Consider the following 25,784-nt stretch of genomic DNA (forward strand, 5'->3'; position numbering starts at 1 on the left):
TGATAATTTTTCAATACCACTTAAAATATAGGGATGATAATCGCAGCTGGATTATTCGAGCTCGACTCGACGCCGATAATCGACTCTGCAGCAACGTTTACATTCCGGATCGAATAATAATAACAGAGTATACACACAACCGAGTCGAGTTATATCGCCTCGTGCAGTTTTGTGGGGATTTTCTGAAATATACTTTGTGCGCACGTAGACACGATGACGACGACCACGGCGACGACTACGACACGATGTATAGACACAACTATCGAGCCGTAAGCTTATATAGAAACGAGAAAGAAAACAAAAACCGAAAACTGGACAATAGGTCATTTTGCGATATTATCGAGTCGAGTGAGGAGCAACAATAGGCTCATGCGCCATGCTGCGGATTCATCGGATTCGGAATCGACTGCACACATACACACACACACACACGGAACCGTATACATGCGACTTGGTCGTGATCGTGCGGGTTTCTGTGAAATAATAGCTCATCGCAGCGGCAGCGGCAGCGTCGAGAGGATATTAAGCGCCGCGCATTGATGACCGTTTCACCTGCAGCCTGCAGCGCAATATAACGCCGCAAATTTTCAATGGCGCATTGGGAAAGTTTAAAGTCTCTCTATATCTCTCTCTATTTTCTATGTACCCGTAAATCGATGATTCTTCATTTCGCAGCGCTAACCGAGCTGTATAATAGAGAAATATGGGAAATCCAGAATACGCGAGCTTTATTTTTTTTCAGATAAAACTACGCTAGGCGATGACTTATAAGATGCTAATGATGCTCCAAATTATCGAGCGCCTCCATAGAGAGATGCAAGATAAATTCGAAAATTGCCTTTACCGACGATGAAAAGTATTAATCACCGAACAAATTCAAACAATATACAAGTACGCAAGAGATGACTTCGTATAAACTATGCCGTGTGTATACTCGAGATCTCAGCTTGAAACGTTTCATTTTGCGCGCGATTAACGAATATAATGATCGATTGCGTCAATTTCCAATACGCGCGCGCACACGCAAATCCAAATACTGAATTTTATTTCGAGAATCGCTTTTTTTTTCCTTTATCGTCGGTGATTCGATTCGGCGCTTGCGTAAGGGAAATATTATTATATTGTAAAAAAAAAAAAAAAAATGCCTAAAACGCTGCTGCTGTACACGCGCATTCATAGACGAATGAACGATTTTTTTTGTAAATATAAATAGTATGCGATATTAGTCACTGGTTCGAGAGCGAGAGGAAAAAAAATGGTTTGAATTTATGTTTTATAATTTATCGCTCGCTAATTTGCGCGCGATCACTCTGACTATCGACATCGTTCGTCTATGGTTCGTCAATTTAATCTAAATAAATAAGCGCCCCGAATGGAATGAATTTTTTTTAGCGAATTATTTCCATACTCTTCGAACGTCATAAGGCAGAATGAATAATAAATAAATATAACGTTGTACAATCTCTCGCAACGGTTATTAAAAAAAAAAAAACAACAAAAGGATACATCGGAATATATATTTTTTTTTTTACTTCCACAGGAACTGACGCAATTTTTACTTTTTTTACCGCGGCATCAAACGCTGACTAAACAATTGGCTATGTACGAAAATATGTTTTGGGCATGCACATGTATACGCGCGCACACGTAAGCTCACAGCGATAAATACACGTAATAACGATATTGTTCGCGATATAATGAGCTCAAATTTTATGTGTCACACAAATTTTTTGCAATTAATAACGCGCTCAAACGCGTTTACTTACGGCTTGACTCATGCTGGGTAACTAAGTTTCACCTTCCGAGCGTCTATATGAATGAATCGATCGTCGAAATCGATGCAACGAAATCTCCATAATTCATAAAACGCGAGCGAATTGCAAATGTGATTCTCTAATTAGAAACGAGTTCGTTGGCCGGATTGACATTGTATCTATTGTTTACGTATATTGACAGAATGATCGTCACTTTGGTCACCTTTACACATCGTTTTTTTTTTTATTTTCTAAAGCTCGTTTAGCAGTAAAGCTCCAAGATTCGATCGTCCCTCGATAATTGTCGTAATGTACACGCCGAGTTAAAGAGTCGAAATTTTTCAGAATAACAAAGCGCCACTCGATTAAAGGGAAGGTATCGAGTTGCGAACGTCGTCTACTTGGAAAATTCAGCTCTCGTGGCTTCCCTCTTACCTCGTCGGAACTCGAAAAGGAGCGATCAGCGCGCGGCGGGAAGAGAATCGACACACACCAGGATCATTAAAGAATACACCGGGGTGTAGCGTACGTCGAGATATATTGACAAAGAAAAGGCTATCTCGCACTCCCTTGGGCCCTTGAGAAGCTGCTACCGCACACAGCTATATAGCTCGGCAGGTCGATTCGTTATACCGCACCTACACATCGTGCCTCGAGATATACAACAACGCAACGCAACGCGGCAAATGGGTAGCGCAGCGAGGAAACTTAATTAAGGCAATTGTGCTTTCTCTCGAGGCTCACTTTGTTTGTGATTGATTCCGTCGATCTCCTGCGCGCACCACCAGCCACCACCACCAACCCCGGCCGACTCGTTACACGGCTCGAGCCGCCCTCATCGTGCAACGCCACTGCACAAAGTAATATTAATAACGATCCTTGGGATCGAGGCTTACGAGCGGTAGCTTTGTTATTTGGACGGATAAACAATTTTTTTATTTTCAAGCAATAAGCTCAGTGACTATATTCAATCGCAATAGTATCTGTATACGCGATATAATAACGAATATAATACTGAAGCAGCGAAAATTGCGAATTCGTTTCTTCTTTTTTATCTCCTCGTAAAAGTATCTATGTATCTAGTAGCGATACACGTAGTAGCATTGAATCCCATGTGCCGCTGCAACGAGACTCGTATTATACAGCTCGATCCGCGCGACAGACGTACGTATATATACACGGGAGGCGATAATATCTTCGTTTATGGCGCTTGTATATACATAATAGATACATCCTCTCTCGCGAATCACGGGTGCCGATTCCAATACATATATACATATACGTCTGCAGTTACATTATATACGCACGTAGACGAGCTATATAATAATGTAGTACACGACGCGAGAGTAGTATATAGCCATGCGCGAGTTGACGTTATGTATCGCACAGCTCGCGATAAGATAAATTGCGCTATGCTCGCGATCGTCGCGCATTACATATACAGAGCGAGCTGCAGCAGTTTCCAGGATGTTGAAAATCAAGATGCGCGCGCGTTCGGCTCGGATTGCAGCCTTATCGCCGTATCGCAATCGTTTGCCCTAAAATTCATTTAAAAAAAAAAGAAACTCACGGTCGTGACGATGTGCACGTAAACACACACACACACGTCGCATATATATACGAACTTACGAGCGCGGGCCGTTATAAACAATATACGTTGTATGCGCTGCCGATAAATAATCCTAACGCGCGTGCAAAAGTCGAGGAAAACCCAGAGCAGCAGTGTATGCCAGAAGTGGGAAGTCCCCGATCACGCTGCGCTACTCTCCCCGTCCATTGCGCGGCGTTTGCGCACATCCCGAGATCGTGTGTGCGAGAGACGAAAGAAAGAAAGACGAAAGATGTATGTTATACGCGCGCATCGTCGACGACACCTGTGCCTATATTATGCTGCTCCTCCTCCTCCGACGCAAACGATAAATTCGCGCCCGAGCTATGTAATGACTATATACAGTAAAACACACAATGAGGCATTTTTATTATAATAAAGATCATCCTGTTTAGCTGTGATGCTCGACGACGACGACTACGACGCGCGATGAGTCAAGGCTCGGCTCGCTAACATAATTTTCGAACACCGCTCGGAAAGCGTGTATAGCATATCTATAAATAGATACACGCAGCGAGGCGCGTTTTTTTTTTTTTTTGCGCGCGCAAGCTCCTCCACCGGGCCTAATTTAAGTCACGTGAAATATATGTATATTTTTATTATTTTACAAAAAAAAAGAAGTCTCGGCATGCGTATCGCGCGGATTTACGATTTTACGTACACATCGAATTTACGCAAATTCCAAAAACCATCTTTTTTTTTTCTCTCGGGGTCGGTATCGGTAAAATTCACGTGCGTCACCACAATGTATAATCTGCGGCCGCACGCGTGTGCGCGCATTATATTATACTCGTTTGCGCGTGAGAGAAAGAAAAAAAATTTAAAAGACGAGTCGCGATGCTAGCCTAGATAATAGGTATATAAGCGAAATAAAAAGTGCATCACGATGGCTGCGTGACCCAAAAAGATTGCGCCAAGTACGATATTTTATGCCCCAGACTCGCGATTGCGCATCAACGATCTACGTGTGTACGTCTAAGGAGGCTTTGATCGAATTCGAGGGCAAAGACTGTATGCGATCGGGACTCTATAATGCGCTGGACAGAGGGTGTTGAATGGCCAAGCGCGAAGAGAGACAGGGAGAGTAACAAAGCTCCGTTGTTTGTACAATGGCACACACACACACACACACACACACTTACGCACACAAAGAGGGGAGAGGTCGAACTGCTGCAAATAATGGCCAGGCGCGCACGAGAATGGGCTGAAATCGGTAGCGGCACGACGTTGATGAGCAACCCTCGTCACGTCGTCTCGTGTAATTTGTGCAGCGGCGACTGCACAAACGCGCGCGTTTATACACGTAAACAAACCAATATTGGGTATAGGAGCTGCGATGCACGTGCGGACGTCGCTCGTCCATCGATATCTCTCTCTCACTTTCGAGACGATCGGCACAATAACCGATTCCGAATACGTATATTATATGTTAATTGAAAAAAAAAAAAACGTGCGTATATACCGTCGGCGCCGATCATCGATTCCCAAAGAGAGAGAGAGAGAGGTAAACGTTTCGCGCGAAGGAAGGCCGCGGATGATGCCGATGATGACGAAGATGATTGGCAAGTCGCCGGGGTGGGGAGTCACAAGAAGCAGCAGCAGCAGCAGCAGCAGCAGATAGAAAAACGGCACGCGGTAAAATACGACTGCAGCTCTGCGGCCAAGAACCAGTCGGCTCGCGAGCGACCACCGAGCAAGAACCGGTCGCAGCTTCCTATACATATATAAACACAGTGTGTCGATCGAGTATATATAATACTCGCAGCCGCTTCTTCTTCATCGCGAGTAAACGCACGTACATATACGAGTCGACGGTGCTTGACAGATATGCAAATAATCGAGCAGCAGTATTAGTCCTTTTTTTTTCGTGTACATACTCTCGTAATTGTCACCGAGTCGGCTGTGTGTGTTTGTGTGGGACTCGGCCGATAATCACCGGACATCATCCGTTAGGAGAGGCATCGATAGACGGTGAGTCCAATCTATTATTCGTAACATCAACATTTTGCGCTTGTCTGCGTGTATATATAGTCGCGAGCAACGTTATCGAGATATAATACGCGCGCATACCATGTGCGCGTCTCTTTCTTTTTTTCCTCCGGCGGCGGCTCGACTTTTGACTTAACCTTGATTCTTTCCTCGTCATTATCATTGCGAAACTCCATATACGATTGATCTTTAACACGCACACGTACTCTTCCAGACGAGAGCTCACATGTCTACTACTACAACTACTAAGTTAAAATACTCTCGAAACTTGTTTATGCGAGGCATATATAAACCTCGTCCGTGTATGTTTGTGTGCTTGTGCTTGGCCGCGGCGCAAGTGCGTCAGTGTGTTCCGTAGCATCGATATATATGCTATACCACATGTGCTACTGCTACTACTACTATATGATATTTGCAGCTCGCCTTGCCAAAGATGCGAACGCGACGACGACAGTTTGTGTATATACGGCAGTAATAATTAATGCGCCATGGTAATTAATCGTTCGCGCGCCTCGTTTGTGCAGCCGGAGTCCATAAAAAAAGTTTTATACGCCTGACATTTTTTCCTTCTTTTTTAATTGCTATCATTTTTTTTTTTTTTTTTTTAATAGTCTCGGCTTTCAATTTTCCATGTGCTACGCACATTCGCGCGCGCGGCCAAGCTCAATTGTTTATAATATATACACGATTGGAATTATCTCGCGCGCGCGCAAACGCGAAATGGCCCGTTACCGTTTGCAGCTGGCCTAACCCGGCATCACGAGGAAAAAAAAATAATTAAACGAATTAAAGCGAGAGAGAGAAAAAGCCTCGAATACGATCGACGTAGTTGTACACGTGTATACGGAATCACGGCTCAATGGCGTTGTTTTTTATTTTATTTTATTTATTCCATATATTTAAGCGCTCGAGTATGTATATATCGATTTTTCTCTCTCTCGCTCTCGTTGGCCGATCTTGAGGGCAATTTTAAAGGCCGCTGAATATTCATGTCGATTGTTGTCGTCGTCGTCGTCGACGTGCCGTGCGAGCTAGATGTGGATTAAATTTTTATTTTATTTTTGCTTTACGTATTCCACTCTCGTATCGGCCAACTGCGACTCTTTAAACAAGCCTAAATCGTCACGATAGAAGTATAATACGATACATTTGTTTTGTCCAGCAGATCGACGTAGCAAGACATTCGAAGTAAGAAAAATGAAGTATTTCGCGCTTACGGCACTGCTGCTGCTGGTGCAGCTGACGACTATGTTGGCTAGCTGCCAGGAGCAGGGCTTCGTCTATCCGGACGCGTTCGAGATGATGAAGCTGCAAGCCGAGGACGAGGCCGAAAACCAACGGCTCCAGTCTTATCAGATCAGCGGCGCGCGACCCAACGAGCTCAACGGCAACAACAACGGCAACTACTGGACCAGACCGGGAGCCCCCGGCACGCATCCGGTCGGCCAATTCGCGAGCTTTGCGCCTGTGGCCGCCTCGGCTGCTCCTCCACCTCCACCGGGCGCCCTTGTTGGGCCTGCGTCGTCGTCGTCGGCTCTGGCGCCCAACCGACCACCGGCCCAACAACAATTAGGTGCCACGCCGTTCGACAATTTTCTGCCGCCACGTTGGCGCGATCACGTGCTCAATCTCATCTCGCGCGGCATCACCAAGTTCGCCCTCGATCTGGACCGCGTGATCGAGCAGACCTCGGAGGCGAGCACGGAGAATCGCGTCTTCTCGCCGGCCTCGCTCACCCTGACCCTGTCGATGGTGCTGCTCGCCTCGGGCGGCAAGACCTTCGACGAGGTCTCCAAGATCCTCGGCCTCGAGTCGGGCATCGACGTCTCCAAGCACTCGGAGATCGTCCATCAGATCTTCGGGCTGTCGATACGCGAGACCCTGAAGAAGGAGCAGCTGGACCCGACCCTGCCACGATCCAACTTCGGCTTCGGCATCTTCGTGGAGAACGGCTACCCGATACGCGAGCAGTTTCGCGCCGTCAGCGAGAACGTCTACAAGGCCGACGTGGTGAACGTGGATTTTTCGCGCGACAACAAGGGGGCCCAGCAGTTGATCAACAACTGGGTGAACAATCGTACCGCGGGACTGATCAAGAGCCTGCTTAGCGAGCCACCGAGTCCGCTGACCAAGGTCATCATCACGTCGGCCCTCTACTTCATGGGCGAGTGGGAGCAGCACTTCGTCGAGGAGTCGACGAGGAGGAAGCCCTTCTTCACGGAGCCCAATCAGTCGGTCATGGTCGATCTCATGTACAACGGCGGCGAGTTCCCGTACCACGAGGACGCCCAGTTGGGCCTGAAGATCATCAGCTTCCCCTACAAGGGACGCGAGGTAAGGACGCATCGACGATTTTTCTTCGACTCGCCCCTCTCTAACTAATTTGACCACATTTACAGCTGTCGATGTACGCCATACTGCCGGACAAGCAGGGCACGGCCGGCCTCCGCGAGATGAGGAGCAAGCTCAATCCGGAGATCATCGAGTCGCTGATCGACCAGATGCGCAATCAGTCCTGCATCATCGGCTTTCCGCGCATGAAGCTGTCGAGCACGCTGGGCCTGCAGGGCGCCCTCAAGGCTCTCGGGCTGCACTCGCTCTTTGATCCGGCCACGGCCGATCTCAGCGTACTGTCCGGTGGTCCGGGTAGTAAACAACCGCAGCAGCCTCGACAGCAGCAGCAACCGGCGTCGGTGAATTATTCGCCGACGTTCCAACCGGCTGCGGCACCGGCTTCGCCGGTTAATTATTCGTCGCAAAAGTTCCAACCGGCTTCGGCACCGGCTTCGTTCGCTCCGACTTATCAATACGCCGCGAGTTATCAGCCACCAGCAGCACCGGCGGGTTATCAGCCAGCCCCGGCACCGGTATCGGCACTGATCCGTCCACAGCCGTTCGCCCAGTCGTATCAATCGGCGCCGAGACCGCAACCGGTGTCGCAACTGCTGCAAGCACCACCGCTAGCAGTTCCAGCCTCGGCACCATTGCCACAGCAGCAACAGCAGTACGGCCAAGCGCAGGCCAGGGCCCAGGGTGGCTTCAAGCCCGGCGCCAGCATCAATCGCAGCAGCGACGCGCAGAGCCGCTACTTCAGACAGCAACTGCAGCAAACGAATAATGTATGGCAGCCGCGCAGATGGAAGCGCCAGAATCGGCCGATCGACCAGGAATTCCTGAACTTCGTCGAGTCGCAGAAGCTGCCGACCTTCGGCGTGGACGAGCTGAGAAACACGCCGGGCCTGACGAATCCGGGCATCTGGGCCGACGACGTGCTGCACAAGGTCGAGATGGTGGTGAACGAGCGGGGCACCGAGGCCGCCGCCGCCACCTCGATCCTGCTCGACCGGACGGGCAACTTCAAGCGCTTCATCGCCAATCGGCCCTTCGTCTTCTTCATCAGGCACGACGCGAGCAAGTCCATCTGGTTCTGGGCCACGATCAACAGGCCCGATCCGTTCTACGTCGGCAAAGACTCGCCTTAATTCGATATAAAGAAACGAGTACGCGACTAAAAATCTTTTGTGATTCTTGGTATACGACGCGCAGCTAATGCGTTGTATACACTTACACATTTTCATCTCGCTCTCCGTAGACTCTATCTCTCGTTCTCAGCTACTACTACTACTACTACTAAAATCGATAAATATAGTGCACGTATACACGCTCTCGTGTGTATACGTATAGACGAATATTACCAACCGTACTGATAAGTTTAAATCCGTTACTCCTCGAAAGTTCGCAGCTCTCTCTCTCTCTCGCGAGCTCGTGTGTAATCGCTTTTTACCCTACTTGTATACGCGAGGCAAGTTTCGAGCCAAAATCCTGGCCGAGTATTATAATATTCAAAGCTATGCAAGTTTGCTCCGTACGCGTGTTTGTGTGTGTGTGTATGTAGGTGGGTGTGTGCGTATGCGCGTGTGTGTGTGTGTGTAGTTCGTAGTGTGCCAGACAGCCAACCAGCCAACCAGCGGCTCATTATTCTATACATATATACTATATATACATCGAAATACGAACAGAGAGTAAAATTTTGCACCTCGACGGAGGATATGTAGCTGCGAAAACTGCCAAGGTTAAAATGTGAATATTTTGCAAACACGAGCCGAAGATTTTCGCCTATCGTAAGCGAGCCATTTTGCAAAAAAATTTTCATTCGCTAGCCTGGCGATTCGTTATATCCTCCTCGAAGCGTATCGATCGTTTCTCGCGGGCTACTTTTTTATGTACGCGTAAACTTTATATTATTATTATTATTATCATGACTTATGAGAGCTCGTGAACTCGCCTTTTTCAGAGCCTCGTTTACATTATACGATACACGGTAACTGCAGAGAGAATAAGAGAGAAGAGAGTCGTACGCGTGCATTTGTCGCGACGATAAAAGAACCTTTTTTTTTCCAACGCACGCGTTAATATACCTACCTACGTTGTAACGAGCGATGATTTATTGAAAAACGCCATCAGTCGCGCGCTGGATAATTTTTAATGCATTTTTAGTTTTTATACATATGTGCGAAACACACACACACACGCGCGCGCGCGCGCACGCACTTCGTCGTCCATTTTGTAGATAATATCCGTCGGCATTCCTACCTTTTAATTTTACTTTTTTTTTTTTATTCACGAATATGTCTGTGTTTATAGTGCGCTGTTATAATGTATAAAATAAAACAACAACAACAACAACAACAACAACAAAAAACGAAGACGAAAGAATCGATTTTTTTCGATACTGTAAAATATTTATACGTAATAAAAAAGTAAAAAGTCAATAACAAAGTGTGATTTATCTTTTCCTTCACTTTTCAACGAGCAATCAATCATGTACGCACTCTCATTTTTTTTTCACGATCTACAGTGAATTTCGGTACAAGTATCGCAATCCAATTTTCCAAACTAATTATATAATTATAAATATCCTGACGTCATAATAAGGTACAATAAGAAGAAAAAAAAGAGTCGCGCAACGTCGTCGTCGACACTGAACGAAAGCAAGTGTACTTTTGCCAAGTTCTTCGTCGCGTCAAAATTTTTTTTTATCGTACGATCGATTAATAATCGGCCAATAAATGAAATAATGACGCGCGCGTTGTGGGTCGTTTCGAGTGCGCGAAATCGGTCGTGTACGTAGCAGCGGCAGCGGCAGCGGCAGCGTCGAGTGCGCAATGGATTAGAAATCAATCCGCCGGGACAATATTTGCACAGCTTTTTTTTCTTCTTGCCTTTAACTTTTAACAGAAAAATACCCGCTGTGCACTCCGCGTGCATGCGTGTGTATGCACTTGCCTTACGATTTGACATTGACGATGACATGAACGCGAAGCAAGAGAAAAAAAAGAGAGCGGAGAGTTTGCAAATGACAGGAATTGGGACGGATCTCGATGCTCGGCGCGGAGTTATGTTTTCGCGTAGTCGAGCGGAATCGCCACATCTAACATGAGTTCCACTTGAAACGCACACACATGGTGCGCACTGTCTCGTGACGTAATCAGGGAAAAGTTATAATTTTTTATAATCGAACTTCGCTCGCACAATATAGAGGTATTTAAATAACGCAGTACGCAATTATATAATATTCGCATATAAAAATAATTTAATCCGGGCCTCGAATCGAACGTCGAACGAAAAATCGATAGTGCAAAATCGGGATACTGAATTTGTTTTACTCTTTCGAGCTTCAGAGAGCAGGAGAGAGAGAAAGTTATATATAGAGAGCACAGCGCAGCGATGAAACATATTTTTGCATTAATACTATTCATCGCAGTATGCCGCGCAAAGAGCTCGATATATTTTCCGGACGAGTGGGAAAAAATCAAAATCGATGCGCTGCGCGGTGTACCGATGCACGTTCCTCCTTATAAATATGCAACGGAAAATTTCATAAAGCCTCAAAGGAGCAGCCTCCATGAAAAATTGAAACTTTATTCATTTTTTCCGCCTCAGTGGGAAGAGCAGGTACGTTTTTCCATGTATGATAATAATTTTTGCCTTTCGTTACATCTCGCGTAAGTTCTAATCGGCCCGTTCTGTGAATTATTCAAAACTTTAATCAAACGCGCTATGCACTTTGTAAAATTACGCGTACTCGCCAAATAAACACGACGTGGTATTTTGAATAATGTAACGACCGACTGCTTGAAATTCGATCGGATTTTCCGAATATAATGAATTTTTTTGTTTTTTTTTTTTTTGCATAGACTTTCGGGCTGATCTCGAGAGCGATAGCGAATTTTAGCCTGAATCTGGACCGAGCCATCGAGGAGTCGAACTCGAGCAACGACGAGAACATCGTGTTTTCGCCGCTGGCCCTGTCGGCGACTCTGTCCCTCGTGCTGCTGGCCTCGAACGGCGAGACCTTCAACGAGCTGGCCAAGATCTTAGGCTTCGAGATCATTCACGACGTCTATCACGACTCCGAGCTGGTGCACAAGATCGTCGGCTTGGCCAATCAGGAGATGATCGAAGGACTGGCGGACGATCCGGACGGGCCGAAAGCTCGACTGAGTCTCGGGCTCTTTCTCAAAGTAAGCAAAGTTATCGTCATACAAATTATGAACTCCCCGTCTAATTCCGGCTATAAATACTTTTCCCCACACCAGAGCGGCTATCTGATACGCGACGAGTTCCAATCCATAAGCAGGGAATTCTATCGCGGCGACGTGGTGAATCTGGATTTCGAGCACCACAGCCGGGAGGCCCAGCAGGTCATCAACAATTGGGTTTACGAGAAGAGCGAGGGCAAAATCGAGAGCATACTGGACGAGGTCCCGAGCCCGCTGACCAAGGCGATCATAGCGTCGGTGCTGTATTTCAATGGCGAGTGGGATCAACACTTCATCGACGGAATCACTCAAAAGTTATTATTATACATCATACGGATTTTCGCACTGACCGGATGAATAATATTTTCTCCTTTTTTTTTGTTCGTTGAATATTTGCGTTCCAGAGTCGAGTTCAAAATCGATGAAAATCGTACGGTCTGGGTGGACATGATGTACAACGACGGCCGATTTCCGTTCTACAACGATCCCAAGCTAAAGGTCAAGATCATCGGCTTTCCGTACAAAAATAATCAGGTAATTATCTATTTTCGCCACGTGAAATTTGCCGCGACGCGATTGCAGGCTAATTGTCGTTGTTGCATATAGGTAAGCATGTACGCGATTCTGCCGGACGAGCCGGGCGCAGCCGCGCTGAGGAATCTTAAGCGCCGTATGAACGCCGCGGATCTCGAGGAGCTCATCGGCAAGATGCAGAACAGAAGCTGCCTCGTGGCCTTTCCGCGCATGAATCTGTCGAGCGACCTGAACCTCGAGCGGGCCCTCAAGCGCATGGGCCTCGAGTCGCTGTTCGACCCGGCCACGGCCGATCTGGGCATGCTGTCCCAGGGCAATCCTCTCGGCGGCGACGACGTCCGAGCCTCGCGATACGAGTCGCCCTTCGAGCAGGACCACTGCCTGGCGCGCCGACTGGACCCGAGCCTCGTGGCGTATCTGCGCTCGAATCTGCCCGCAGTCAGGCTGGACGAGCTGAGGCGCGCGGCGGACCTCGTGAATCCCGGCCTGTTCGCCGACAGTCTGCTGCACCGGGTCAGGATGCGGGTGAACGAGGAGGGCACCGAGGCCGCCGCCGCAACCGCCATCGAGTTCATCGACAAGATACTGCCGGACGAGCGCTTCAAGGCCGACCGGCCGTTCCTGCTGGCGATCAGGCACGCCCCGACCAAGAGTCTCTTGTTCTGGGCGACCGTCAACAAGCCTACGCCGTTTTATACCCAGCCGCCGCCCAAATTATGATTACTTTTTATCCGCTGTACACACCATTTTCCACCTCCTCCTCATTTTTGCAAAGACTTTATAAAAATTAGTGCATAGCTCGTCGATTGTCGAACGAATTATAATTAAAGTACTCATAAAAGTGTGACTAATTTGTTGACTTTTTCATTCGTGCGTATTAAGGCAAACGATCGCTCGAGTTACCATGAATTTTGAAAATTAAAAGCCCAAATCCTTTCTTGGGATCATCCGGTGCAGCGGCTTTAAAAACGTTTTGAGCGATCGCGTGCACTGCATCGTGACTCGCATTTTTCTCATTAATCGCAATAATGCAGTCATGAGGTTATTACATACGTTTTGTTTCCCATCTTACCTAATTAGACGAAAAAAAAAAAAAAAAAAAACAATCAAGTGACGCAAGTAGCGATAACTCAAAGTTAAATAATTCATAATTGATCACGTAGTAGAGAACCGTAATTTTAAAAAGAATTTCAATACACGTTGAGCTTGAAAGCGAAAAATGTTTTTTTATTGACACAAATATTTACACTACATTATTTCTTTTCTATAGAACCCAAAAAAACCTCGAATAATTCCAAATTATTAATTAATATGGCTTATTGCATAATAAAATTCTTATCTTACAATTCATCTTCTCTCATTGGCTCTCTTTACACTCGCTTTCGGCTTTTTTTTTTGATAACAAAAAAATTACTCGGAGCATTGTGTCGAGAGAACCGGCGAATCGTCCTCTGTAGCTTAGTCAACGTTCGTCATTTCTTCAACAATGAAGTACCTCGTTTCAACTATTTTACTGGCGACATGTTGCCTGTGCCAAGATGTAATTTTTCCCGATCAACTGCAAGCGCTGAAGGAAGCGTCGGAATACGATTTGTCGAAACAAAAAGACGAGGTATGGAAAATGTAACATTTTAAATTATCGAGCGTTATGAAATATTGACAAAAATTGTTACTTTTTATCCGGAGGAGTCCGAAATTTCCAATCAAGTGGAAAGCTTGAAAGCCCGAATGAAGTCGAACGATAAGATCGAGCTGTCGACCGATTTAAAAGACAAGGTACTCACTTTATTGCATACATCTTTTTATCGCGTTTGAAAAATTCCGGGAAAAGTATCTCAACCAGCGCGAACTTCGTACCGCCACTAGATCCGAGACGATTTGTCAAAAGGACTGACGCGATTCACTCTCAGCCTGGATGAAACTTTGGAGGATGGCAGGGGGAGCGCGGGCGGCTCGGTCAATGAAAATCTCGTTTTCTCACCCTTGAGCTTGCAAACGTTACTGGCTACGATTCTCTTGGCCTCCAAGGGGCGAACGTTCGAAGAAGTCGCCCGCGTTTTAAATCTCAATCCGAGCGGGCCGCTCGCCAATCATTCGGAAATTTTTCATCACTTTTTCGGCCAGAGTATCCTGGAGACTCTCGATAATTCAGCAGGCGTCGAATCGTTGAAGTTTAACTTTGGCACAGGTGTATTCCTCGAGGTATAGTATAACATACACACGAATCCGAGCCAACGAACGATCGCTTCGATCGAGTGGGTCAAAGTGTAATAACGATATATAAAAAAATATAAAATTTTCAGAAAGACTTTGAAATTGCGAGCGATTTCAAGTCGATGAGCGAAAGATTTTACAAGGCTGACATCTTCGGCGTCGATTACGAAAACGGAGCGGAAGCCAAAAAATTGATCAACGACTGGGTGAGCAATAAAACCGAGGGGCTCATTCCGTCCATGCTGAGCGATGCTCCGAACGCCGAGACGCAAGCGATAATCGCGTCTGCCCTGTACTTCGAAGACGAGTGGACGACACATTTTATGCCGGAAGAGTTCACGAGAAGGTAAGTGCGAAGATGGAAATAAAGTTGAACAGAATCGAGTATTAATCTGATATACAAATGTAGGATGCCGTTTTACGTCGAAGAAAACGAGTCGCGCGAGATCGATATGATGGTGAACATGAACAAATTTAACTACCACCTGGACGAAGATTTTGGAGCACAAATTATAGAACTTCCATACGAAGGCTCCAAGGTACGGTACACTTTTATCCGGTCTAGCTTCGATATTTTATCAATGAAAAATGGAAATTCCAACTCGCTCAATTTTCAGCTCTCCATGTACGTGCTCTTGCCGACCAAAGTAGGATCGTCGCACTTGCGAGAGTTGAAGAAAAAATTGACGTTCGAACGCATCGAGGATCTGATCGGTAAGATGAAGGATACCCACTGCTCGCTGGGCCTGCCGAGGATGCGTCTGTCGAGCGAGCTCGAGCTGCGAGACGTTCTCGGCGCCATGGGACTCGAGACGCTGTTCGATCCCGCGGCGGCCGATCTGAGCTACGGCGAGCCGCGCAACAACAACAACAGCAGCAGCAGCCACGAGGAGAACGCAACGACGAGTAGTCGTCGCGCCTACCTCGACAAGATCGTGCAGAAGGTCGAGATGTCCGTGACGGAGAGCGGCACCAAGGCAGCGGCTGCCGGCTTAGGCATAATCGACCGAGCCGGCGGCGTTTACAAGAGATTCCTGGCCGATCATCCTTTCTTGTTCTTCATCAGGCACAAAGTCACCAAGTCTATCTTGTTCTACGGCACCATCAACAAACCCTAGATCCGTGGATTAAACCTCGAGTTGTCGCGTACAGTCGTCGTCGTCGTCGTCGTCGTAATTTTTATACATGTACTTTTTATACTTTGAAAAAATAAAGAGAAAATTTCTCATAAATTTTACAACTTAAAAATTAGCAGCCTTAAAGGAAAAAAAAAAAAATAAATAAACAAACAAAAGTCGCACAGGCACTCTCCGCAAGCACACGTTCGCACATACGCGCACACGAGACGATCTCGTCACATTCTATCGTAGGGCGACTCGTCGGCCGGCTTGGCCAGATTGAAATCCAGTGCCTCGTCCGAGGTGAGAAATCTGACGTCGCTGTCCTCGGAGAAGCCGCCGCCGGTGTTGGAGCGCCTCTTGTAATTCGACCGACGGTACTTGACGACGAACAGAAAGACGAGCGTCGTCGCGCTGGCCAGAACGGCCAAGCAGCCGAACGTGGCGGCGACCACGCCGGCGACCCCGAGGCCCGACGTCCTCTCCAGCTGGCTTTGAACGGGTTCATCAGCGGCGGCGGCGATGGCGGCTGCACCTGCGGACAATCGGACAGAAATGTTCGTACGTTCGAGCGAATGTCGAGTGGACAACGAAGTCGTCGTCGTTACGAGCTTTTACCAGTTTCAGATGTTTTCTTGGCTATCGTCGGTCTCGGCGCTCTCCCGATTGCCGGAATTTTCCAGGTCGCTCCGTTGGTAGTTAGCTTAATGATTGTCGACCGAGTGGCCATAGTTTGCTTTGCAGTTGCTGCAGTTTTAGCAGCAGCAGCAGCAGCAGTAGTATTAGTAGTAGTAGTGGTAATAGCTGTAGTAGTAGTTGTAGTAAAAGGTACAGAAGTTGTAGCAGTAGTAGTAGTATTAACAGCAGCAGCAGCAGCAGCAGCAGCAGTAGTAGTTGTAGGAGTAAAAGTTGTCGTAGCTGTTTCGCTGCTTAACGACGACGACTTCGACGTCGCAGTCGAGGCAGTACCAGTACTCGTCCCGATCGTTGTTGAATTAATTGTCGGCGGCATCGTAACGGTAGCCGCTTCGCTCTCGGCCGAAGTCACGGCGGGCGGCGGCGGCGGCTCTTGGGGCGCTGCTGCCGCCTCGCTCGACGAGTTATCCGGCTGCTCCGGCATCTCTATATAAAGGTCGGAAGGAGACGAGTCAAAACGTTTCAGTTTCGTTGCGTTATTTCAAGTATACGAAAGATGCGGACGCGCGTACCGTATAAGCAGTGCAGAGCAAAGTCCGGACAGCAGTTGGCGTTGTCCGAGCAGTCGAGGGTGCACTGGCAGCCGAGGGAGGGGCTGGCCTCTTCCCTCAGCGAGTCCCAGGTGCCGTTCACGCAGCGACCCTTGCAGCTCTGCATGGCGTGGCTCAGCTCGATCTCGTCTGCGAAATCACGAAATCACCGATTGATTATCCATAAGTCCGGCTGGGCATACATAGGGGGGCCGGTGGCTCGTTGGAAACTCACCGATATCGGCGCTCGGCTCGAAGCTCGTGATTTTCACGTTGCAGTCCTCGCCCTGCAGTATGGCGACGTCGTCGATGGCTATGTCGCTGATGTAGCTCGTGCCGCGTACTCCCTCGATGATGATCTGTGTGATGCGCGTAATAGTGACAAACGATCGTTCGATAATAAGACGATACTCGGATCTCGAGGAGATAAAAAAAAAAAAAAGTCATCGCACGAACCTGGAAACTGGTGTTGACGGGCGGCAAGGGGAACATGCCGCGGAGCCAATGATTGCCCTGATTGCCTTCCTTCGTCCACTTGACTTCCGGCTCGGCTTGGGTCTCCGGCTTGAAGTAGACATTGAGAGTGCCGATCGTCGAGCCGTACATGTGATACCTTTTTGCAATTCAGGAATAAAAAAGCACAAACAAAATTACGCGAAGAAAGAAAAAATATCCATAGTCGCTGCGATTCGGCGCGACGATATGACTTCGAGAGAGTGGGAGCTGGGAGAAAAAAAAATGATACGATCATACATACCAGAAGGAAAAACATCCGGATTCGGTGAGTCGAGCCGGGTAAAGCGGAGATATAATGCGAGCTTTGTCGTTGAGTAATCTGCCGGAAGCTTCCGTGTACAAGTAGTGGCCTGCGCAAGTGAGACAGAGAGAGAAAACGAAAAATTAACCGAGCTATATAGAAGATACGTTTCAGTAGATGCGAGATAGATAATATACGTATATGTACCATCGTAACCGGGTCCGAGGGTGTGATCGTGCGACGGGCCGGTGTTGATGTGGGCGCTCGGCGTGTCGTAATTGTGCCTTATCCAGTCAAAGTCGTGACGGGGATCCTGCTCCCACCAGCACAGAACGTCCTTCTCGAAATCGCAGGAAGTCGGCAAGGGCGCGTCCGAGTCTGTGCCGAAACGCCACCGACGACGACGACGACGGCGACGATGATGATGACGACGGGGGGATGGAGGTAAACAACGCACACGAGAGAAAGAGTAAGAGAAAACGAGGTCAACTCTGGATGTGCACTTTTGGGGGTGCTGCGCGTTTTATCGTTGCTGCTGCTGCTGCAGTACTACTCTCGGCCTCGATAACTCGAAATAAATAACGTCGTTTCGATTAAATTGCAAATCGTGCCCCCCTCGCTCGTGTGTGTGTATACAGCTCTCGAGTTTCCACCGCGAAGAGATAATCGCGCGTAAAACAAATTTATTTATTTCGATTTATTTATACACAGACTGCAGCAGCAGCAGCAGCAGCAAAGTCGGCAGCGGTGCCGTGCGAGTTAGCTGTTAATATTAATATGCATAAAAAAACACACACACAGAAAAAAAGGAATATTACCTCGACAGTAGGGCACGGTGGCGTTCCACTGCTGGCCGTCGCAGTAAATCTCCGAGTTGCCGACCAGCAGGTAGCCGGGCTCGCAGAAGTACATGAGTATGGCGCCGTCGAACTTTTTCCCCACGACGGCGTGCTCGGGCACGGGTGGGTCCGAGCAGCGGGCACCTAAAAAAAAAAAGAAAAAAGAAGCACGACGAGAAATGCGTACGTTATATACTTTCATCCGAGCACATTTAATTGGAACGAAGTGTTATCTGTATGCGCGAGAAAGAAGTCATACGACGATATATGCTTGCGTCCAAGATTTACGCTACGAATATTTAGCACACGAGGCGGATCTCGCGCGCGTATCTTACACCTCTTACCACCCGCCCCACTCGTGTTGCTGCGTAGAATATAACTGCGTAATTGCAGTCAAAGTCCTTCCGAAAATTCGGGGATAACTGACGACGAGCTGTTTTCTTACAAATATAAACGCGTAAAATTCCTTTACCTCGATTTCCCGCAGAGAGACTGCGCGTACTTTTAATTTTGATAATCGTTTCTGGACGAACTTCTCTCGCGACTCAAGAGCACATTTTGCTGTATTAATATGTGTATATATAATGAATACACTCACTGACGCAAATCGGCGTTGGCGTGTCCCACTCGCCTCGCTGGCAGGTCGTGTACTTGTTGCCGACGAGCACGTAGTCCGAGAAGCAGCTGTACCTGCCGATCCGGCCCTCCCTGCCACGGGGCCTGAATCGGCCGTTTTTCAGCTTCGGTAGTCGGCAGCCCGATCCAGCTGGATATAAGCAACAACAAAAAAAAAACGCACGCGTGATCGCAAAAATTATCATGGAGCTGCGAATGATGAACACTCACAGGGGGATCTCAGCGCCTCGGCGAGCAGCAGAGTCGCGACGAGCACGAAGAAGCAGCAACAGCACCTCGTCGTCGTCGTCATTTTCAGCGGTAGTTGGCGATTTTACTTTACACTTCGGGGGGATGCAACACTCAACACACGTGGCTCATAATAATACCGAGAGCCGCGCGACGCACTCGAACAATTTACGGGCAAATCTCGCACTCGCGCGCTTGTACCGCGACAACGGGGAGCTTTTCTCTGACTGCGTCGATCGCGACGATCGTTCTTCTCGTTGCGCTTGGTGTCGGTCGCTGCGCGCCGGAGACGCAGCTTCCGTCTTTTACCTTATCTGCATCCGTTTCGCGCCGTATCATTCTCTCGCAGCCACTGCTGCTACACCGCCGCGTAGAAACGCAGCCATGTGTGTTTGACGCGCGTACATAATCGTACGTATACAAGCCAATGGTGTACGTATATAGCTCGAGTACAAATTACGAGCATAATATGAAGCTGATTATTATATTAATAGGCCTTGAAACCCGACGCGCTTATCACCCGTTCGCGATGCGCGTTCGACGTTTTTCCCTGCCTGCCCATAACTTGACTCTGTGCTCGGATAACCCAGCTGTATACCCGACGTTTTTTAACCCAAGCTCGTATCGTAGAAATCCGGGTGTATGACCGAAAAAGAGAGAAAGGAGAGGGAAAGAGAGAAAGAGAATCGGGTAAAAAGGCAGCAGGCAAAGACGATTGCGCACCGTATACAATCGGGCGAGGAGGAAACTTGAAATGAAATTATTTGCAACCACGCGCGAGGGGTGCAGGCAACGTAACTTCCGCTTAACGACTCTTTGTTCGCGCCCGAAAACTTTGTCACACGCGAGCGAGCGCGGCACCAGTGGCACACTTCCATACATACCCAGTCGTCGTCCCATCGTCTACAGTCACAGAGGCTTTCCAGCGACAAAGTTAGATCTACGCGTTATAATATATATCTATATATCTACGTAAGAGAGCTCGAGAAAGAGAGTAAAAGAAACTGTCTTGGGCGATAATAACGCCTGAACAAATCCAAACGACGTTATTAAGGACTGCCGCTGTGTGCAGTGCTCTTTTCTCGCTGCTTCAAATTAACATTATCATTACCTGTGAACGAGAGCGATAAATGCAATGAAAAAAAACTCGGATGGTTCGCTTTTTTCTTTCCTTCATAAATAAGGCTGTAATTCGATCAATCGTATTATTATTACTAGGACGCCAATTTCACATAACAAAAAAAATCATATAATGATTTTTTGCTCCGATTTTGCTTACGCACGTATACATACGGGAGCAAAAATTTACAAAATAAAAAAATAAATAAATAAACAATACATATATTCGTATTTCATTCGATGAAAAATTACAAAGCAGTATAAACGACGACGCGTGCAAAACATTGATGCGTTTATATAGGAACGACTATGATACAATGATTATAACTGGCAATCATTCTAACACCATGTATATTGGTGTGATTAAAGATACTTTCAAGGTCCATTGAGCCTGGACGTTACGTTACATTTGTTGAATATAAACATTGTTCATTTGATTGTAAGCCTGCAAATACAACAATTCATGCTTAGTATATCACGATTCATTTTATAATTCCACAATGCATGTCGAGGACTTACCTCATCGCTATTAACATAATGACTATGTTGATTGGTTTGATTAAGTTGGTTAAAGCCAACTTGGGTGTAGATCGACGGCGGCGGCGGCTGCTGCTGCTGCTGCTGCTGCTGTGACCCATTTATAAGTTTTCCAATATCTCTAGGATTATTTACAACTGTGTGAACTGGCATGCTCTCTTGACAAACTAAAGTTTGACTAACTAAACCAGTCGGAATAAAATTTCCGTTCGGTATTGGTACGTTATAATTGGACGAAATCGGTCGATTTCGATCGACAATTTGATACATTTTCTCGACTTTCACTTTGTTTCCTGACGATTGAGGAAAGCTTCGGAAACAATCTTGGATCGTCGATGAACTCACTGCCATATAATGAGGTATATTTACTATATCTCTTTGATGGCAATGCCTCGACTGCTGCTGCTGCTGCGGCTGTTTTTGCTGTTGGCTTGGCGGCTGTTGCTGTTGCGGATTTAACATTGAACTTTTGTGTATATGAGTACAAAAATCTTTTGTATCGTAAATCGGACGCCTAACAGGTAATCGATCTCTACCTGTAGCCATAAACTTTATAGGCTGACTCATGCCTCGTGTTTGCACAGGCATGCAGTTACCAATCATTGGCTCTTGTTGACTACATAATTGATTTTTAGCTGCTACAACTTGATAACTATCATTTGGCAAATAAGTCTGATTAACGTTATATTGTACATCGCTGTTTGAAAATTGAGAACTTGGTTGTGTCAACAGTTCGATCATTCTAGGATCTGGGACATCGCCATATACATTACATAAATGATTGCTATGTATCATGTTTTTAGCTTGATTACAGACTTGTGGTTGCTGACAATGATTTGAATGAAATACATAATCATCTTGATTAGAGAACTGGCTTAAGCTATTCTGAGAACATTTTTGACTTTGACTCGATTGAAGTGTCAAAAGATCTGTTCTTTGTTGTATGTCACCAAAACTAATCATTCGTTGCATTCCATTACTTTCTGCAACAGAACTGCCTTGAGACAATTGATAATTACAAAAATCGAAATTTTTGGAACTATTCTGAGAACAACTAATTTGGTCTCTTATTGGAGATGGATTGAAATTTTGCTGTACAATGAAACTATTTTCTACGTATCTAGGTGGTGATGGCGGAAATAGGTGTCTTTCAAAATTCGAATTTTTTTGATGCACTTGGTTTTGTCTAACAGGTACATTAATTCTTGGTGGTTGATTGTATTTAGCATTCATATATGAATATTTACACTTTGGAGCTGACATAAACTCATTTGGAATTAAATCATCTAAACTCGGAGATTGTTCATTTTTCCAAGTTTCATCACTAAAGAACTCTTGGCTCATGGATTTTTTTAATGGATTTGAACTTCGATTTTTTTCCACTGCTATGAAAGTTTTTTCTTTTGATGCACCTTCTATAGCGGGTCGATTTTTTCTCAGAATTGATGGAACATGCTTTGGATTTCTATTTGCGGCAGCTAATTGTTTTGTTTCTTTACCTATAAAGGGCTTCTCAGTTTTTATAAAACTATCAAATCTGTCAGGTTCTCTATGAACATTTCGATTAGAATTTTCTTTTTGATGCATATTATTTGTGTTGACATCTTTCAAGTATCGAGCAACAAGTTCTTGGCGTTGTGGGTCGATCATATTCATATGCATTCTAGTGCTACTAATATCTGAATTGACTTTTGTAGATGAAGGGATTTCTAAGTCACTACCATTCCCATTAGAAGAAGCTGCTCTTTTTCTTTTGTGAGTTGGATCTCCCAAATTTCTTAATCTCACAGGTACACTGGACTCTGGTATATTATCTAAATCAACTTCAGATAAAATGGAATTATTTTCACGATTACTAGTTTTATTGAACATAACTTGGTTCTTTTCTAATATACGAGCTATACAAGAGTCTGGTTCCAGTAAAATGTCAGAGTTACTTGAAACAGAACCTTTATTTGATGAACGAATTCTTTGATTAGCTGGTGTATTTTTTTCTTTACAAATAAAGTCAGTAAAAGATTTGATGTAAGTTGTTTTTAAAGTAGTTTTTGCAGCTTGTAAAGGATCTGAAAATTAAAAATAAGATAATAATAATAATGTTTATAAAATTTTAATGTGTCAAAGATTTTCATATTATTACCTGGAAAATGATTTTTGAAGACGCTCAAACTTTTTTCTGAAATTATTTTACAAGTTTCTGTGTAATATTGAATAATTCGTTTGTCTTGAAGTTTCATTTTCAAATCATGTTTTCTCTTCTCAGCAGCAATATCTACATTTGAACCATGAGAAAGTTCAGTAAAGTATATAATATTTTCTGGAGTATCTGAGTTTTGATTGCTAAAAATATAGTAAAGTAAAGAATTTGATAAATGAATAAAAATGAACAGTTTTAAAAAGTACCATATTAAATTTTCATGTTCTGGTTGGCTATTTTTTATGTTATGACTAGTACTGTTTTCATCTTCAAATAATCGTCTTATACATTTTTCTTTTTTACTTATCCCATTAGCTGAAGGCGATGGATAGTTTTGATTGAAATCTATTTCTTGATTTTCTATTTCAGATAACAAAGCGACCTTTTTTTTTCCGCTGAAATGTTATACAATAATTAAAACAAGAAAGTTGAATTTTAAAGGATAATATTAGTACGCTCACATACTTTAGACCTAAATTAGGACTCGCATGCTCTAACCTATTGTTCGAGTTAATACTGCTGAAGCTAGAATTGTCTGAAAAATCCTGTAAAATTTTTCTTATGTTTGGTGGTATTTTGTATGCTTTATCTTCGGGTGGTCTAAAATTACGATAAAAGTACAAATGATTTTCTATTAAAATTGCATTATTAATAATAAAATAAAATGATTAAATCTTACTTGTGACTAATGCTGCAAGTTTGCATGAGTTTCAATGCATCATTATTTACTACTGCCTCTCTAAGTTTGTTTTGAGAATCAATTGCTACAATTAGATGTGAAGATGATTATCCAAAACAAATATATTCATTATTATAAATTAAAAAAAAGTAATTTACGTTGAGGATCCAACAATAACTTGTCGTTAGGCCGGCGCGATATCAATTTCCCTTTCAGTCCTCTACGAAAAAATCCGTTGACATTTACCTACGAGACAAAAACCATTGCACATTTCTTAACTGATATTGCGCAGAGACAAAGAAAGAAAGAAGTAAACATACAGGATCCGGAAAAGGCTTTGAATTATTTTTCCTATTGAGCAGATTCGTCACGTTGGTGGCTTCCTCCTGCAAAAGATAAAAAAAAGTAAAAGGCAAAAATTATCGCTACGGGCGGAGTGCACGCGGGTTAGCGTGTATGTACACAACTCGAGCTACATCGTTACGAATGTGAATTAGTAAAAGAGCGAAATAATCTCACAATGTCAGCTCTCTGCGATGCGAACCGATGCAGAGTTTTCATGAAACTCGACTGGGCCTTTTGCTTAATCGGCGCTCGTTTTTTTCGCTGCGAGGGATAGAGAATACCAACAATGATCAGAATATCTTTGGTGCATCGGAGGAATTCAATGTGATATGTAAACAGCGCATCGGTATCATAACCTCGCGATGTCACGACTGCGGCGCCAGCGGGGGGGCGGTGCAGGGTGTAAGAGCCGACGACGGCTCTATTGCCAAATGCACACTATTGTTATAACTTTGCAAAGACTGAAAACTCACCAAGTTGCGCTTGGCCGCGAGGGCATTTCGTCTGATCTCCTCGAGCTTGTTCTTGCGCTTCCTCTTCTTGATCTTTTCGATCGATTCGTCCGAGTCGGCGGAATTCCAGTTCTGCGATAGCTTGCCCATTAGAGCAATCGCCTACAACACAGCCAGCGGCAGTAGCAGCAGCAGCAACAGCAGCGAAATCTCGACGCCGAACGAGGGTGGCTGCTGCACTTCTCTCTCCGATTCTTTCCTTCTCAGGACTCAGACTCGAGCCCGACACTGGTAGAACTCGCGAATTCTGATCAGCTGCATCGGGGAGGCTACGGCAGGTGGATGGCTGGGTTATCGATGATTTCACCGCGGACTCGAGCTCTGCACAAAAGAACAGCGACGACTGACGAGTTACGACGATGTGATGAGAGACGAATTCACACACACACCACACATGCACAGACACAAACACAATATGCCGATTGATAAAGTCAATCTCTGGAAACTCGAGCGAGGCGCAGCGGGGATGTATCGCGGACCAAAAGAGTCCGGCCGCTGCTTGACTGATTGTTTCTGCACGCAACGTCACGGTATTTATTACTATAATACCTATTATTATTTTGGCACGTGCTGGACATGTGAGCGTTAAACACAGGAGTACGACGAACCGCGACTACTATCTGCCTACCACCACCGCATCGTCACTGTCGCGCAGTTCGTTGGCCACTCGGCCGGTATAGCTCGTTGTCACTCGCCTCTTATTATATCGTGGTATTATTTCGGTTTGATGACAATCGCGAATACCTCAAAGTACAATGGTCTTTTGGCGATATATAGGTGTATGTAACATTGAGGGTACGTATATACGTCTGCTCTCGGTTTTCGCGGATCTTGACTCTCGCGCGCGCGACGCACAGTCTGTTGTCGCCTCTTCGCAGCCGCAGTCAGTCGAGTTACGAGTATGTATGTGTGTGTGTGTGTGTGTGCGCCCGCCAGCGTCCGTATGTGT

The 25,784-nt window shown here is 45.7% G+C and overlaps 6 protein-coding genes across 7 annotated transcripts; 4 read left to right on the forward strand and 2 right to left on the reverse strand.

Moving 5' to 3' along the window:
• Window positions 1–5,036: 5,036 nt before the first annotated feature.
• On the forward strand, window positions 5,037–10,260 carry LOC106658434 (serine protease inhibitor 28Dc-like). Of its 2 annotated transcripts, none has more exons than XM_014380406.2 (3): window positions 5,037–5,334; window positions 6,515–7,686; window positions 7,752–10,260. In XM_014380406.2, the coding sequence occupies exons 2-3, from the start codon at window positions 6,550–6,552 to the stop codon at window positions 8,832–8,834; spliced, it is 2,220 nt and encodes a 739-aa protein (XP_014235892.1). In that variant the 5' UTR covers window positions 5,037–5,334; window positions 6,515–6,549; the 3' UTR covers window positions 8,835–10,260. The 2 variants fall into 2 exon arrangements, with proteins under 2 accessions (XP_014235892.1, XP_014235891.1); XM_014380405.2 differs by having other exon boundaries at window positions 6,518–7,686.
• Window positions 10,261–11,051: 791 nt separating this feature from the next.
• Window positions 11,052–13,428, forward strand: LOC106658311 (serine protease inhibitor 28Dc-like). The gene is made up of 4 exons (XM_014380206.2): window positions 11,052–11,307; window positions 11,550–12,208; window positions 12,299–12,428; window positions 12,501–13,428. The coding sequence occupies exons 1-4, from the start codon at window positions 11,080–11,082 to the stop codon at window positions 13,146–13,148; spliced, it is 1,665 nt and encodes a 554-aa protein (XP_014235692.2). The 5' UTR covers window positions 11,052–11,079; the 3' UTR covers window positions 13,149–13,428.
• Window positions 13,429–13,914: 486 nt separating this feature from the next.
• On the forward strand, window positions 13,915–14,661 carry LOC106658312. The gene is made up of 3 exons (XM_023458502.1): window positions 13,915–14,040; window positions 14,115–14,204; window positions 14,295–14,661. The coding sequence occupies exons 1-3, from the start codon at window positions 13,915–13,917 to the stop codon at window positions 14,634–14,636; spliced, it is 558 nt and encodes a 185-aa protein (XP_023314270.1). The 3' UTR covers window positions 14,637–14,661.
• An 87-nt stretch (window positions 14,662–14,748) lies between these two features.
• Window positions 14,749–15,834, forward strand: LOC111693583 (leukocyte elastase inhibitor-like). The gene is made up of 3 exons (XM_023458506.1): window positions 14,749–14,988; window positions 15,019–15,181; window positions 15,260–15,834. Exons 1-3 carry the CDS (start codon window positions 14,765–14,767, stop codon window positions 15,758–15,760), a joined length of 888 nt encoding a protein of 295 aa, XP_023314274.1. The 5' UTR covers window positions 14,749–14,764; the 3' UTR covers window positions 15,761–15,834.
• A 76-nt stretch (window positions 15,835–15,910) lies between these two features.
• LOC106658313 lies at window positions 15,911–19,648 on the reverse strand. Its single transcript, XM_014380208.2, has 10 exons — window positions 19,429–19,648; window positions 19,181–19,348; window positions 18,562–18,726; window positions 17,951–18,121; window positions 17,744–17,852; window positions 17,443–17,599; window positions 17,222–17,345; window positions 16,969–17,136; window positions 16,379–16,882; window positions 15,911–16,295 (listed from the first exon to the last, which is right to left on the reverse strand). The coding sequence occupies exons 1-10, from the start codon at window positions 19,508–19,510 to the stop codon at window positions 15,997–15,999; spliced, it is 1,947 nt and encodes a 648-aa protein (XP_014235694.2). The 5' UTR covers window positions 19,511–19,648; the 3' UTR covers window positions 15,911–15,996.
• A 1,096-nt stretch (window positions 19,649–20,744) lies between these two features.
• LOC106658347 (bromodomain-containing protein DDB_G0280777-like) lies at window positions 20,745–25,370 on the reverse strand. The gene is made up of 9 exons (XM_023458497.1): window positions 24,797–25,370; window positions 24,299–24,364; window positions 24,137–24,224; window positions 23,979–24,063; window positions 23,765–23,899; window positions 23,506–23,694; window positions 23,243–23,442; window positions 21,085–23,168; window positions 20,745–21,010 (listed from the first exon to the last, which is right to left on the reverse strand). Exons 1-9 carry the CDS (start codon window positions 24,923–24,925, stop codon window positions 20,969–20,971), a joined length of 3,018 nt encoding a protein of 1,005 aa, XP_023314265.1. The 5' UTR covers window positions 24,926–25,370; the 3' UTR covers window positions 20,745–20,968.
• Between the last annotated feature and the right edge of the window lie 414 nt (window positions 25,371–25,784).

Source organism: Trichogramma pretiosum, unplaced genomic scaffold (assembly GCF_000599845.2).
Source record: "Trichogramma pretiosum strain Unisexual culture from Peru unplaced genomic scaffold, Tpre_2.0 scaffold114, whole genome shotgun sequence".
Taxonomy (NCBI): Eukaryota; Metazoa; Arthropoda; class Insecta; order Hymenoptera; family Trichogrammatidae; genus Trichogramma; species Trichogramma pretiosum.

Bases quoted from the DNA above. Each gene is read 5' to 3' on its own strand.
- LOC106658434 (XM_014380406.2), top strand. From the start codon at position 6,550: ATGAAGTATTTCGCGCTTACGGCACTGCTGCTGCTGGTGCAGCTGACG. The intron at 7,687-7,751 runs GTAAGGACGCAT...CCACATTTACAG, and splicing joins TCCCCTACAAGGGACGCGAG to CTGTCGATGTACGCCATACT.
- LOC106658311 (XM_014380206.2), top strand. From the start codon at position 11,080: ATGAAACATATTTTTGCATTAATACTATTCATCGCAGTATGCCGCGCA. The intron at 12,209-12,298 runs GTTATTATTATA...TTTGCGTTCCAG, and splicing joins ATCGACGGAATCACTCAAAA to AGTCGAGTTCAAAATCGATG. The intron at 12,429-12,500 runs GTAATTATCTAT...TGTTGCATATAG, and splicing joins TTCCGTACAAAAATAATCAG to GTAAGCATGTACGCGATTCT.
- LOC106658312 (XM_023458502.1), top strand. From the start codon at position 13,915: ATGAAGTACCTCGTTTCAACTATTTTACTGGCGACATGTTGCCTGTGC. The intron at 14,041-14,114 runs GTATGGAAAATG...TTTTATCCGGAG, and splicing joins TGTCGAAACAAAAAGACGAG to GAGTCCGAAATTTCCAATCA. The intron at 14,205-14,294 runs GTACTCACTTTA...TACCGCCACTAG, and splicing joins CGACCGATTTAAAAGACAAG to ATCCGAGACGATTTGTCAAA.
- LOC111693583 (XM_023458506.1), top strand. From the start codon at position 14,765: ATGAGCGAAAGATTTTACAAGGCTGACATCTTCGGCGTCGATTACGAA. The intron at 14,989-15,018 runs GTAAGTGCGAAG...ATAAAGTTGAAC, and splicing joins CCGGAAGAGTTCACGAGAAG to AGAATCGAGTATTAATCTGA. The intron at 15,182-15,259 runs GTACGGTACACT...CTCAATTTTCAG, and splicing joins TTCCATACGAAGGCTCCAAG to CTCTCCATGTACGTGCTCTT.
- LOC106658313 (XM_014380208.2), bottom strand. From the start codon at position 19,510: ATGACGACGACGACGAGGTGCTGTTGCTGCTTCTTCGTGCTCGTCGCG. The intron at 19,349-19,428 runs GTGAGTGTTCAT...GCTTATATCCAG, and splicing joins CGAGGCGCTGAGATCCCCCT to CTGGATCGGGCTGCCGACTA. The intron at 16,883-16,968 runs GTACGCGCGTCC...ACCTTTATATAG, and splicing joins TGCTCTGCACTGCTTATACG to AGATGCCGGAGCAGCCGGAT.
- LOC106658347 (XM_023458497.1), bottom strand. From the start codon at position 24,925: ATGGGCAAGCTATCGCAGAACTGGAATTCCGCCGACTCGGACGAATCG. The intron at 24,225-24,298 runs GTATGTTTACTT...TTTGTCTCGTAG, and splicing joins CAAAGCCTTTTCCGGATCCT to GTAAATGTCAACGGATTTTT. The intron at 21,011-21,084 runs GTAAGTCCTCGA...TTGTATTTGCAG, and splicing joins ATTATGTTAATAGCGATGAG to GCTTACAATCAAATGAACAA.